The sequence below is a fragment of the Acanthopagrus latus genome, chromosome 23, assembly GCF_904848185.1.
Source record: "Acanthopagrus latus isolate v.2019 chromosome 23, fAcaLat1.1, whole genome shotgun sequence".
NCBI lineage: Eukaryota > Metazoa > Chordata > Actinopteri > Spariformes > Sparidae > Acanthopagrus > Acanthopagrus latus.
Window position 1 is genome coordinate 10,056,385 of NC_051061.1, and position 15,007 is coordinate 10,071,391.

Here is a 15,007-nt window from a genome sequence, read left to right on the forward strand (position 1 = left end):
CTGTTCTAGTAAAGAGAGAAAATCTACAGTCGACTGACTGTAGACAGTCTTAAGTACACACTCTCAATGTCATAAATGCCCCAAAACACATTCTGATTATTGGTGGATGGTTTAACATGATGAGATGACAATTCAACAAATTTCAAAAATACTGATGGTTATTGGTGATCATAAGGATACTGCAGGTTATTATTTAGTGTATATGCTGTCTAAAGGAAGTAATAAAAAAACATGATGATGAGTCAACTTATATATGAAGTAAGTGACAGCAGAAAACTTCCCAGATGACTGTCTCACTTTCTTCTGTGGCTCCTCTCTTCTTTCATCTCATCAGGTTGTACAGGTCAGAGTATGGAGTCCATTCCTTCCAGTTCAGTAGTGAAAAGGCCTGGGGAGACTCTCAGTCTGTCCTGCAGAGGATCTGGCTTCACATTCAGCTGCTGCACTATGAACTGGATCAGACAACCTGCAGGAAAAGGACTGGAATGGGTCGGGGTTGGCTGGACTGATGCCAATAAAAACACATATGCCAGCAGTGTGCGAGGACGTGCAGAAATCAGTAGAGATGATAGCAGCAGCATGGTGTATCTGAGACTGTCCAACTTAAAGCCAGAGGACTCTGCTGTGTATTACTGTGCCAAACACACACACTGGTTAAAGGAAGCAGAGAAGCTTTACAAAAACTCCACAGAACATTTGTTTCCAAAGACCTACAGGTGGCAGCAGAACATATGAAGTCAGATGACACTAACTAAGGAGAGTATGACAGTGACTCTAAACACTCACACATACATACATGCATCATATGAAAACAACAGCTGATGTTGTGGTTTGTGACTTCCTGTTTCTCAGTGTTACATTTAACATGTGTTTTTCTACAACAATGATGGTTTATAATGTTCCCATTATCAATGTTAAACAGCAGGTGATGAGAATGTATTTGAACATTTACATGATATATCCAGTATACGGATGGACCAACAAATAAATACATCTTACTGGTCTGTGAATAAACATCATTATTAAAGTATATAACATGATATGATGATGTCATTGTTATTTTGTCCAGAGGTGTGTGAGATGTGTGTTTCTCTCTGAGGAGGAGGAGTCGATGCAAAACTCTGATCTCTTCATCTCTACATATGTGTTGCAGAGTGAAGGACAGAGACTGAATCACTGACAGACACACTGTAGACTGGACAGAGACAACTGGCTTTTACAATGATCACACCTGATTATTTGGTTGTTTTTCTCATCCTGTCTGTTAACTGGGCAGGTAAGAACAATGACTGTTTTTCTGACAAACCTCCTGCTACAAAGACAACATGGCTGCATCACAGGAACTAATGAGCTGTTTAACTGTCTGTAGGTACTGAGGGTCAAACACTGACTGAGTCTGAACCAGCAGTGAAAAGACCTGGAGACTCCCACAGACTGACCTGCACATATTCAGGGTTTGGTGGCAATTATTGGAATGCTTGGATCAGACAGGCTGCTGGAAAAGGACTGGAATGGGTTTCTACTATTAGTGATGGCAGTGGTAGCATCTACTACTCTGAGTCAGTCAAAGGCCGGTTTACCATCTCCAGAGACAACAGCAGACAGCAGGTGTATCTGCAGATGAACAGTCTGAAGACTGAAGATTCTGCTGTTTATTATTGTGCTCGACAGCCACAGTGACACAGGAAGGAGCAACGCTGTACAAAAACTCAACATGTCAAAACAAGTTGAAACTTTACTTTCAGCTTTTCACAATTACAGAAATAAGTTTCAGTTCAAGAACATCAACACAATCAGGGAATCGTCATCTCAATGAAACTGCTTAATTCAGAAAAAAGTCTTATAGTTCTGGTGTTTTCAAATATGTACTTATTCTCTTTATGTCAGGTTGTTTCCATCTGACTTGTTAACGTTTTGTAGAGAATAAAAAAGATGAATCATGAAAATCATTCAAATCACATGAACATTGTCTTTCGTGTGTGTCAAAATGAATGTTCACAACTCCAAGCTGTGACTCCTTGTACTTAGACAGTTGATCCTTCTTTTATATCCTGTCAGTGTCCTTCTCCATGCAAAGTGAACTTCCTCACAGTCTGCTATAAAGACTTGATATCATGCTGTCAGCTGCAGCAGAAGAAGAGAAGCTCCCATCAGATCACCTTCAATACCAACCATGTTCTCTGTAGCTCTGCTGCTGCTGCTGGCTGCTGGATCCTGTGAGGAGCTTTCAGTGGATTCATACTAATAAACACATTAGACAGACTGAATAGTCAGATAGATGATGGAGATAATGCTGATTTGTGTTTCCACAGGTGTGAACAGTATTGATCTCATCCAACCAGACTCAAAGGTTGTGCAGCCTGGACAGTCTTTGACCATCACCTGTCAGGTCTCTGGTTATTCTTTGACTGATAACAGCTATGCAACAGGTTGGATCAGACAGTGTGAAGGAAAACCAATGGACTGGATAGTGAGTCGGAGGGGTGGAGGAGACTTTTATCAAAATAATGCCCTGAAGAACAAATTCCTTTACCACACACACACTTCTACCAGCTCAGTGACTCTAACAGGACAGAATCTGCAGCCTGAGGACACAGCTGTTTATTACTGTGTACGTGTGCCCACAGTGATACAAACCACCAACAGACCTGCACAGATACCCAGAGACCATGTGTGTCAAGCACACACAAGTTATTAAATGCTGAAATTAATATATACAGTGCTGTCTGATGCTAAAAAATAATCTTTATGTAATCCACTGAGTCATTAAGGTATTCTTTTTGGTTTCTGATAGAAAGAAGAAGAGTTGAAATTTTTAATGGTAAATTAAGACAACTTCCCCTGCAGTCGACATCAGTATCAATATCAGTAGAACAGACTGAGAGAGACTTAAATGTCCCGCAATACAATTATGTTACATCACTCACAGTTTCAGTTGTCAAAACATTAAATAAGACTAGAATTTTATTTTATCATCTACAAAAGTAAAAACTCATAAATGCCCCAAAACACATTCTGATTATTGGTGGAATGTTTAACAGATTAGATGACAAGTCAACAAATTTCAAAAATACTCATGGATGTTGGTGATCATAAGAATGCTGCTGATTAGTATTTATTGTATGCTGTCTTAAGGAAGTGTGAAAAACCATGACAATGAGACAAATTATAAGTTAATTTCTTTGAACGAATGCTGTTTGGAAATGTGACAGATTCCTGACCTAAAATTCACATTTTGGTGTGTTATTATGATAAATCAGGGAACAGTTTCCTCCCTGTGAGGAGGAGTCAATGCAAAACTCAGATGTCTTCCTCCTCTACTTATCTGACTGCAGAGAGGATGACAGAGAACAGTGGACACACAGTTTAACATGATGGACTATAGGACAGGAGTGCTGCTGTTAACTGTCTGCTGGGCAGGTGAAGATTAACAGTCATCCTATTTCTAAATAACTTTTGTTTGTCCTGCCAAGCCAATGACATATTTTTTGTCTCAACAGGTGTTGATGGTCAGACTCTGACAGAATCTGAACCAGTGGTTAAAAGGCCTGGAGAACCTCACAGACTGACCTGTACAGCCTCTGGATTCACATTCAGCAGCTATGAGATGAGCTGGATCAGACAGGCTCCTGGAAAAGCACTGGAGTGGATTGCCTGGATTGATGATGGTAGTGGCAGCTATGTCTACTACTCTGAGTCAGTGAAAGGCCGGTTTACCATCTCCAGAGACAACAGCAAACAGCAGGTGTATCTGCAGATGAGCAGTCTGAAGACTGAAGATTCTGCTGTTTATTATTGTGCTCGAGAGACACAGTGACTGGAGTTGGTTGAGCAGCTGTACAAAAACCTATGGTACACATCTTTCCTGGACTGGGATGAGCCAGAATTTCTTTTTTGTGGTCATGTTTTACTAAAAGTGTGAAAGATTAAGGAGAATGATCATTTACCAACTACAATAACCTTTCAAAACACAAGAAAACAAATGTTTTACTGTAACAATCATCATCTCACAAAACAAGAACAACACAAAAGTCTATTTGCTGAAATCATTGTCCAGGTCTGGATTCTGCATTTCACAGAGTGAAAACCTAAAAAAATAATACAAATCAAATAAAATACAAATGCTTCATTCAAGTTATTTTAATATTATAATCGGTTCAGAGATGGAACAGTTAATGTTTTGTTGATCTGAATTTGAATGTTTCACTCATCTGTCTTGTTAGAAGATTTGTGAAAAAACAGACTTCATGATTAAGCTTTAGACAATAAACACATTTTCTCTCATATTTTTAGAATAAATGTTCACAATTTAAAGCTGTGACTCCTTGTGACAGGACAGTTGATGCTCCTTTTATATCCTGTCAGTGTCCTTCTCTATGCAAAGTGAACTTCCTCACAGTCTGCTATAAAGACTTGATATCATGCTGTCAGCTGCAGCAGAAGAAGAGAAGCTCCCATCAGATCACCTTCAATACCAACCATGTTCTCTGTAGCTCTGCTGCTGCTGCTGGCTGCTGGATCCTGTGAGTCTCACTGAGCCAGAGACACTGACAGTATGATCACAGCACACTGACTGTTCACTGTTATTACACTCATTCAATATTCAACATGTTTTCCTCCACAGGTGTGAAGTGTGAACAGTTGACACAGCCAGCCTCCGTGACTGTGCAGCCAGGTCAACGTCTGACCATCACCTGTCAGGTCTCTTATTCTGTTAGTGACTATCGCACACACTGGATCAGACAGGCTGCAGGGAAAGGACTGGAGTTGATTATAAGCGGATGTGCTGGATGCGCCCCTGCTATAAAAGCATCACTTAAGAACAAGTTCAGTATCAACTCAGACTCTTCCAGCAACAGAGTGACTCTAAATGGACAGAATATGCAGTCTGAAGACACTGCTGTGTATTACTGTGCCAGAGCACCACAGTGAGAGACAATAACAGGAGAGTCATACAAAAACTACTTCCTCTATTTATCACCACTGGAAACATTCAGTTTTCTTAGTATCACTTATTTGTGAGCAACTGTCAGTCATCAAAATTTAGAGCTGTAAAGCAATATTAGATTCTTGTTTTATCTAAACTGAAATTCAATTACAAAAGTGTCACAGCCAAAATCATGAAAAGAGTCTTTGGCCTTCCAAGATGTGTTTTAGTACAGATAAACTAATTTCATGATGAAAAAAATAGTTAATGCAGCAGTATGTTTTACTGAATAAAGTTTTATGTCCTTGTATTGTTTTATATCAGGTATTATATTTTCACCCATTTATGTCATTGCTGTTTGTCCATTCATTCATAAACATGAACAACATTTACATTTTCATTTGTTTTGTCAGAAAATCAGCAAAATCAATCCAGATTAAAACTTCAAGCATTTACAAAACAAAAAGGGGGGTTGTTGGTTTAGTTCAGTTTTATCTTGGCAAAGCCATTGTCATTCTTCCTGAAGTCCATACCCAACACAATAATCTTTTCACTGCAGTACACAAACACAGAAAACACATCACACAGCACACACACGCACAAACAAAACAGAGAAGAAAAAAAAATAAATGAATAAAATCATAAACTGACTGTACCAATTAGCCTCCACTAAACATCAACAGACACTGAGAGCTGTTTGGCTAACAAATTCTCTTTCAGTAGTTCTTTAAATCTGTATTTGTTGTTCTCTTGTATTATGTGTCCTGGCAGAGTTTATTTGTAGCAGTCTTGTTGATCTGCTATCGTTCTTGATTTTGGCTTTTTGGGTGGGGGACTGACTCCTGATTGAGGAGTGGAAGCAGCTTGGGGCATTTCCATCCCAACAAATCACAGTGTGATGACGCCCTTTTGTGAAGGCTTAAAAGAGGTGGGGAATGACACCCAGGTGTCTCTCACCATCATTCTCATTATTCCTTGATTGCACGAATCTGTCACTGAGAGGCTCAGATTAGATTGCAAGCCAGAAACTCTGGTCTGTTTAGGTCCTGTTGCGTTTACTTGGCTGACCACGTCATTCTAGTGAGGAAACCTAGAACTTATTCTGGTAAAATACACATGAAACTTTTTTTTTTCTTGAGGTTTGGCACTTTGGTCTCCTCAGTATTGCTCTCCACCTGATAAATATTAATATTATGTTCCTGTAATGAAACATTTTCTCTACCTAAAATATATACAAATGAATGATAATTCAAAGGAAGTGACGATTGTGTCAGTGAAAGGACAGAAGAGCTTCAACAGCTTTAACATCAACCATGTTCTCTGTAGCTGTGCTGAGCAAGAATTTTACATTAAATCATTGAGCTGTGCTTCACAAATGACTGAAAAAATAGATAGATTGACAAATAAATAAATAAATGTAATATTAGGTAGGTAAATACATAAATGGGTGGTTCTGTCTCTGGATGTGTTTTTGTCATTGATTTAAAAAAAAAAGTAAATTAACATCGCAATGAAATGAAACTGACAGAGTGCCTGTACATGAGCCACTCCCTCCTCATGATGCCCTGATGCAAATCTTCAGTCTGTGCAGTGTACTTCTGTCCTGCTGACTGCTCTTGTACTTTGTGTGGAGCATCAGAGGTCACATCTCCAGCCTCAGGATGATGAACACACTCACTCTTCTGCTGGTTGCTCTCTCTCTGTCCTGTGAGTTCTCCTGCTTCTTGCTGTTTTATCTTTTATCACACAACATGGACTGATGGTCAGTCAGTGACAGCAGAAAACTTCCCAGATGACTGTCTCACTTTCTTCTGTGGCTCCTCTCTTCTTTCATCTCATCAGGTTGTACAGGTCAGAGTATGGAGTCCATTCCTTCCAGTTCAGTAGTGAAAAGGCCTGGGGAGACTCACAGTCTGTCCTGCAGGGGATCTGGCTTCACATTCAGCTGCTGCACTATGAACTGGATCAGACAACCTGCAGGAAAAGGACTGGAATGGATCGGAGTTGGCTTCTCCAGCTCCAGTAGTAACACATATGCCAGCAGTGTGCGAGGACGTGCAGAAATCAGTAGAGATGATAGCAGCAGCATGGTGTATCTGAGACTGTCCAACTTAAAGCCAGAGGACTCTGCTGTGTATTACTGTGCCAAACACACACACTGGTTAAAGGAAGCAGAGACGCTTTACAAAAACTCCACAGAACATTGTTGTTTCCAAAGACCTACAGGTGGCAGCAGAACATATGAAGTCAGATGACACTAACTAAGGAGAGTATGACAGTGACTCTAAACACTCACACATACATACATGCATCATATGAAAACAACAGCTGATGTTGTGGTTTGTGACTTCCTGTTTCTCAGTGTTACATTTAATATGTTTTTTTCTACAACAACGATGGTTTATAATGTTCCCATTATCAATGTTAAACAGCAGGTGATGAGAATATATTTGAACATTTACATGATATATCCAGTATATGGATGGACCAACAAAAGAAAATATCTCACTGGTTTGTGAATAAACATCACTGTTAAATAACTTCTTCATAATTAAACACATCACTATAAAAATCTTAAGATGGATAATATAAAATGATGTTATTCTTGTTTTGTCCAGAGGTGTGTGTGAGTGAAGGACAGAGACTGACATACATACTGTATAAGGACAGACACAGCTGGCTTCTGCTGTTTATCATTGTGCTTGTGTGCCACAGTAGCTACATTCACACTGCCATTATGATGCGGGGCTCCTGCACCTATTCTCCACCTCCGCCTCTGTGTGTGAACGTCTCAGAGGCTGAGAGGGGAGAAATTTCACTCCAGCACTGATACACCTCTGGAGATAGTATCAGAGCTGCAGTGTTGGAAAACCGAACCAGTCAGGAAGGAGCAATGCTGTACAAGAACTCACTCCAAACAAGTCAAAACTTAACTTATTGCATCTCACATTCAGAAAAAATTTTCAGCATGAACATATTCAGAGAAAAGTCATCGAGACTGCGCTCAGATAAGTTTTATTGCAGCTTGGATTTTCTGCTAGATTTTTTTTCAAGAAAGATGGAAAACATACATCTTATTTTAGTTCTTATGCAAAAATAGAATTGTTTGTCTAACCGGAATTAATAAATGTTGATATAATTTTTTTTAAAATGTAAATGTGTTTGTCACTTGTCTTTCTTGATACTTTTTATGGGAAACAATACAATGATTATAGTTGAAATAAAAACATTCTATAAGGTGTGTTAAAATGAATGTTCACAACACAATCTGTGACTGACAGGACAGTTGTTGCTCCTTTTATATCTATCAGTGTCCTTCTCTATGCAAAGTGAACTTCCTCACAGTCTGCTATAAAGACTTGATATCATGCTGTCAGCTGCAGCAGAAGAAGAGAAGCTCCCATCAGATCACCTTCAACATCAACCATGTTCTCTGTAGCTCTGCTGCTGCTGCTGGCTGCTGGATCCTGTGAGTCTCACTGAGGCAGAGACACTGACAGTATGATCACAGCACACTGACTGTTCACTGTTATTACACTCATTCAATATTCAACATGTTTTCCTCCACAGGTGTGAAGTGTGAACAGCTGACACAGCCAGCCTCTGTGACTGTGCAGCCAGGTCAACGTCTGACCATCACCTGTCAGGTCTCTTATTCTGTTAGCAGCTACTACACAGCTTGGATCCGACAGCCTGCAGGGAAAAGACTGGAGTGGATTATAAGTGGATGTGTTGGATGCACCCCTTATTTGAAAGCGTCACTTAAGAACAAGTTCAGTATCAACTCAGACTCTTCCAGCAACACAGTGACTCTAAATGGACAGAATGTGCAGTCTGAAGACACTGCTGTGTATTACTGTGCCAGAGAGCCACAATAACACAAACCATCAGTAGACCTGAACAAAAACCCCTCAGTGCCTGAACACTTGTAACATGAAGCCACCAGAGGAGGAGCCCTCAGACCAATAATGGTTTCAACACCAGTTTACTGTTCTGTAAATAGAGAAATAGTCTGCAGATTTATGACAAAAGATCTTACTTCAATTTGGTAGCAATAACTTAAATAATTGGACATCATAAGGTGTGATACAATATTTTATAGAGTTAAAAACAAATAATACTTTTATACATTTTTATACAAAATAAAGTCAAGTATTGAAATAAATACTGAAAGTTAGTTTTATTTAATCATTTTAAAAAGCCGCTTTTATCAGTTCATCAGGCGTCTTCAGCCAACTTCATGGAGTCTACAAATTACAAAACATGGTGCTTTTATAACAATCTAAAGTGTGTTTATCAGTGACCTAAGTTCCATCCTCTCTTTTAATGAGATGAAATGAAAAGCCTAAATATATAATTTTCACTTTTGATACATTTAAATATACTTTGGTCAGCTGATTTACTGTCATCAGTATGTAAATTAGCCTCCTTGTGTGTTTCGCCTCATAAGGACGTGAAGTTTGTGTCAGTGAGGACAGAAGAGCTCACATCAGTTCAGCTTCAACATCAACCATGTTCTCTGTAGCTCTGCTGCTGCTGGCTGCTGGATCCTGTGAGGAGCTTTCAGTGGATTCACACTAATAAACACATTAGAAAGACTGAATAGTCAGATGGATGATGGAGATAATGTTGATTTGTGTTTCCACAGGTGTGAACAGTATTGATCTCATCCAGCCAGACTCAAAGGTTGTGCAGCCTGGACAGTCTTTACCCATCACCTGTCAGGTCTCTGGTTATTCTTTGACTGACAGCAGCTATGCAACAGGTTGGATCAGACAGTGTGAAGGAAAACCAATGGACTGGATTTCTCATCAGTGGGGTGGAAGTAGTGGCAGCTTTTATCAAAATAATGCTCTGAAGAACAAGTTCAGCTACAGCAGAGACACTTCTGCTGGAACAGTGACTCTAACAGGACAGAATCTGCAGCCTGAGGACACAGCTGTTTATTACTGTGTACGTCAGCCCACAGTGATACAAACCACCAACAGACCTGCACAAATACCCAGAGACCCTGTGACTCAAGCACACACAAGTTTAAAATGCAAACATCAATACAGCCGTTACTGTCTGATGAATTGCTAAAAATGTATCTTCATGCTATCTGCTAAGGCATTTTTTTGTGTTTCTGGAAGACAGAAGAAGAGTTGAGAATTTTAATGTTGAATCTAAATAGACTTCCCCTGCAGTCGACATCAGTATAGAAGAGACTAGAAACTTAAATTTCCCTCAATAGAAGATTGTGTGACACATTTAATTAATTCATTTTAATGTATTGCAATGCCTTGAAAAAATTCAAAAAAGCTTTTCATAACTTAACAACTTTAACAGTAGCTGTATTTCTTCACAAAAACACAGATGAGATCCAAATTTCCCAGTTGTACTTTGGAAAAGCTGAAAAAAATTCTAAAATTTTACATCTTCAGTTCAAGATTGTCACTTGGAACAGTATTTTTAATGAAACACTCAGTCCAGAAATTAGTTGACAGGACTTTTTTCTACATTGTCTTTTGGATATTCTTTGATTACTGAGAGGTTCTTAACAGTAGATCATTGACCTCATCTGTCCAATATACTTACGGGGAGTAATGAGAAATCATGATGCTGAGACAAATTACACTTGAACTGATTTTAATAAATGTCATTTGTAAATGTGAAGTTTACTTCAAAGAAATGTGGGAACAGTTTCCTCCCTGTGAGGAGGAGTCAATGCAAAACTCAGATGTCTTCCTCCTCTACTTATGTGACTGCAGAGAGGATGACAGAGAACAGTGGACACACAGTTTAACATGATGGACTATAGGACAGGACTGCTGCTGTTAACTGTCTGCTGGGCAGGTGAACATCTACAAATCTCTTAATTGTAGATAACATTTATTCATGCTGCCAAGCCAATGACATGCACATATTTGTTGTCTCAACAGGTGTTGATGGTCAGACTCTGACAGAATCTGAATCAGTGGTTAAAAGGCCTGGAGAATCTCACAGATTGACCTGTACAGCATCTGGATTCACATTCAGTGACTATGGGATGAGCTGGATCAGACAGGCTCCTGGAAAAGGACTGGAGTGGGTTGCCTATGTCTATATCAACAGTGGTGGCAGTAGCTACATCTACTACTCTGAGTCAGTCAAAGGCCGGTTTACCATCTCCAGAGACAACAGCAGACAGCAGGTGTATCTGCAGATGAGCAGTCTGAAGACTGAAGATTCTGCTGTTTATTATTGTGCTCGAGAGCCACAGTGACTGGAGTTGGTTGAGCAGCTGTACAAAAACCTTCATAACTCATTTTACTGGTCTGGAGGAGCCAAAGCATGAAACATGTTATATCATACATAATGATATCATAATTTTAAATATTTTCCTGAGAAATACTTATAGTAAACATTAAATGAAACATAAATCAAAAACAGCAAAAAATAAAGTTCATGTGATGATAAAACTACCAAAGACAGAACAACAGTGTGCTCATTGAAAAAAAACTACAAAATTAAACATTTCTACTGTGATGGAAAAATTCCTTTTCATTATGGGTTGATGAATTTTGAACTATTTTGTTGAATATGATTTCTTAAAAACATTTATCTAACTTGCTTCATGTGACTGATATGTTATGCAAATGCATGAACACCTAACCTCTGCCCTATATGATTGTAACAGAGTCACGAACCAGCCAAAACTCAGATAGAAAGTCGTCTTCTTGTCTTATGTTTTATGTCTGATAATTTTATGCTTTGCACAGAGTCCCAGGTCATGCGTCATGAAGTTTTAACTTTACGTCTTGTGTCGATGAGAAGCCTGTCTGATTGGGATAGTCGTATGTACGTGTGTGTAGCTTAATCACTGCTGGCACTGAGAGTGCTTGTCTCTTCCCCTGACCTTGTTGATATCTGTGTATAAAATTGTGAACACTCCTTTACTCGGGGCTCATTCACTCAGCTCATGAATTTGACTGTGTGGTGAGTCCATCTGCAGATGGTTGGATTAAACTTACCGAAAAGACAGATCTGACTTTACTCTTTTATTGACAGAAATTTCCACCACACTACAAAGTAAGAGACAATAATGTCTCTAAAATTTGTGCAATCTAAATGAGTCATAATTTGAAGGTGAAAAACAATGTTACAGTTTCTTTCATAAAATCACTAGAGGGCAGTCAGTGACAAGTTTGTCTCTGCTCTGTTACTTAAAGGAGACTCTGTGTTCTCTTTAATATTAACTGACTGACTCTCAACTCTCAGATGTAGTTTTTGCATTTTGTCTCACAGGTTTCAGTTCCTGAGCAGCTGTTTTCCTCTCAAGGCTCCAAGTTTCTCTGTATTTCTTCAAACATCTGCTGACACTGAAATGATGAAAACTCTTTCATGCCAACCAGCAGCATCAGACAGAAGTTTTCATACTGTTTACATGATGCTGTCTGCTGTCACTTTGCTGCAAATACAGGAAGAACACTAAGTGATCAAATGCTGCAATAACAACAAGCTGTTCTTACATTTGAAGTTCATCTTAAATGTGATGTAGGAGGTGCTGACAGTAAATACATTCTCTCAGGAAAACAGCTCACATCATATTTAAAGTGTTTTAATGGTTTGAAAACATGCTGAACACACTGTAAACATGGCTTATAGAAAGCTACATTCTTGATGGTTTCTCCTTTTGTTTCCATGACTCATCATCATTAATATTGTAATGCTGATTTTAAACACCATGTTTTCCATCATCTATGGTTCATGTAATATTCACAGTAAGAAGAGTTGTGATAATCATTTACAGTTGTTTCATTTCTGTAAAAAAAGGGACATTTCCAAAATGTTCCAGTTGAGCTTGTAATGAAATGAAGATATCATGTGTAAAGCAGAGGTGATTTCCAGGCATGTTTTCACTCTGCAGATATAATAACAGTCAACAGACTCTTCTATTGGCTCCAGTCAGACCAACATTGATGCTTCATATGTTTGATTCTATGCAAACTCAGTGAGCTTCCTTGTTACTCAGCTATAAAAACTTCCCATCAGGCTGTCAGTGGAGTTCACAGCACGTCAGTTTCAACATCAACCATGTTTTCTGTAGCTCTGCTGCTGCTGTTGGCAGCTGGATGTGAGTCTCTCTGGATTTGTCAAAGTCAACAGTTCTTCTTTTGCGGTTAAACTTGATCATTTGTCACAAAACATTTTGTTTTCCTCCACTGGTGTGAAGTGTGAACAGCTGACACAGCCAACCTCTGTGACTGTGCAGCCAGGTCAACGTCTGACCATCACCTGTCAAGTCTCTTATTCTGTCAGCAGCTATCGCACTCACTGGATCAGACAGCCTGCAGGGAAAGGACTGGAGTGGATTATAAGCGGATGTGCTGGATGCGCCCCTGCTATAAAAGCATCACTTAAGAACAAGTTCAGTATCAGCTCAGACTCTTCCAGCAACACAGTGACTCTAAATGGACAGAATGTGCAGTCTGAAGACACTTCTGTGTATTACTGTGCCAGAGAGCCACAATAACACAAACCATCAGTAGACCTGAACAAAAACCCATCAGTGCCTGAACACTTGTAACATGAAGCCACCAGAGGAGGAGCCCTCAGACCACTAATGATCTCAACACTTTCTCAATGTAACTGTAAAGAGAGGAAGAGATATACATTGTACTGAAAAGTGAAATTAATATGACATTCTTCATTATAAGACCTAAACATCAAACATCATAACATCAAACATCGCAGACATTTTCCAAAAGTTCTCTGTCTGACTCTCAATATTTCTGTAAATTGCTGACAGCATTATCTCAAAATATCATATTGATAAAATCTGTTTGTTTGTTTTTAAATAAATTGCTGTGATACAGTACAGAGTAAATGTGGTTGTTCCAGCTGCAAAATGACATATAAAAAAAAAAAGAAACAGAGAAATGATAAGATGATACTCAGAGTTATAGAAATTTTCATAGAAATAACTATACTACGGCAACTAAAGAGAGAGTTTTGAGGTAAAGTGACAGTGGTGTGATTAATAACAGCAGACAGCAAACAGTACAAAACAGACTCATATCGTTAATTAATGACATGATTCTTTGTATGTTTTTAGCAGCATAGCAGAAATACTACACCATTTATCATTTAATTAATAATAAGATAGTATTACAAATTTACATTCTCTAGTATAATAAAGTGTTGATTGATCTCACTTCACATGTCCTCTGCAGTGTTCTGTCCCATTTTGGCCTAAATCTTCCACCTGTAGTTTTTCCCTCCTGGTTCATTTAAATTCTGACATCCAACAATCATGCAATTATGCCAATAGTGTGAAATCTAACAATTTGTATACAAGGTAAATTCATATGTCACATGCATGAATCTAATTAATTTTGCTTGAGTAAAAACTCTCAAAGAACAACAGTAGGCAAACAAGTCCAATTCAGTTCTCTACTCCATGTGAGGAGGAGTCAATGCAAAACTCAGATGTCTTCCTCCTCTACTTATCTGCAGAGAGGATGACAGAGAACAGTGGACACACAGTTTAACATGATGGACTATAGGACAGGACTGCTGCTGTTAACTGTCTGCTGGGCAGGTGGGGAGCTACACTGATCTTAATTTCAGATAACTTTTATTTGTGCTGCCAAGCCAATGACACACATGTATTTTCTTTCTGCAGGTGTTGACGGTCAGACTCTGACAGAATCTGAACCAGTGGTTAAAAGGCCTGGAGAATCTCACAGATTGACCTGTACAGCCTCTGGATTCACATTCAGTGACTACCCTATGAACTGGATCAGACAGGCTCCTGGAAAAGGACTGGAGTGGATCGCTTTTGTACACACAGGCAGCAGCCACATCTTTTACTCCCAGTCAGTCAAAGGCCGGTTTACCATCTCCAGAGATGACTTCAGCAGTAAACTCTACCTACAGATGAACAGTCTGAAGACTGAGGACACAGCTGTGTATTACTGTGCCAGAGACACACAGTGAGAAACAATAACAGGAGAGTCATACAAAAACTACTTCCTCTATTTATTACACTGGTGGAAAATGTAACATGAGTTTACATGAGTTTGTCTGTATTTATAGAAATAAAAATAAATTCCTGCT

At 39.0% G+C, this 15,007-nt stretch overlaps 2 gene segments (V, D, J or C); both read left to right on the forward strand.

Annotated features, from left to right (window-relative positions):
* Positions 1–8,353: 8,353 nt before the first annotated feature.
* On the forward strand, positions 8,354–8,793 carry LOC119014038 (the record flags this gene model as incomplete). The annotated part of the segment is given in 2 exon segments: positions 8,354–8,396; positions 8,498–8,793. Coding segments are annotated over 2 exon segments (339 nt in total), but the record flags the coding sequence as incomplete, so codon positions are not given.
* A 5,647-nt stretch (positions 8,794–14,440) lies between these two features.
* On the forward strand, positions 14,441–14,911 carry LOC119014034. The segment is given in 2 exon segments: positions 14,441–14,489; positions 14,574–14,911. Coding segments are annotated over 2 exon segments (363 nt in total).
* The last annotated feature ends 96 nt before the right edge of the window (positions 14,912–15,007 follow it).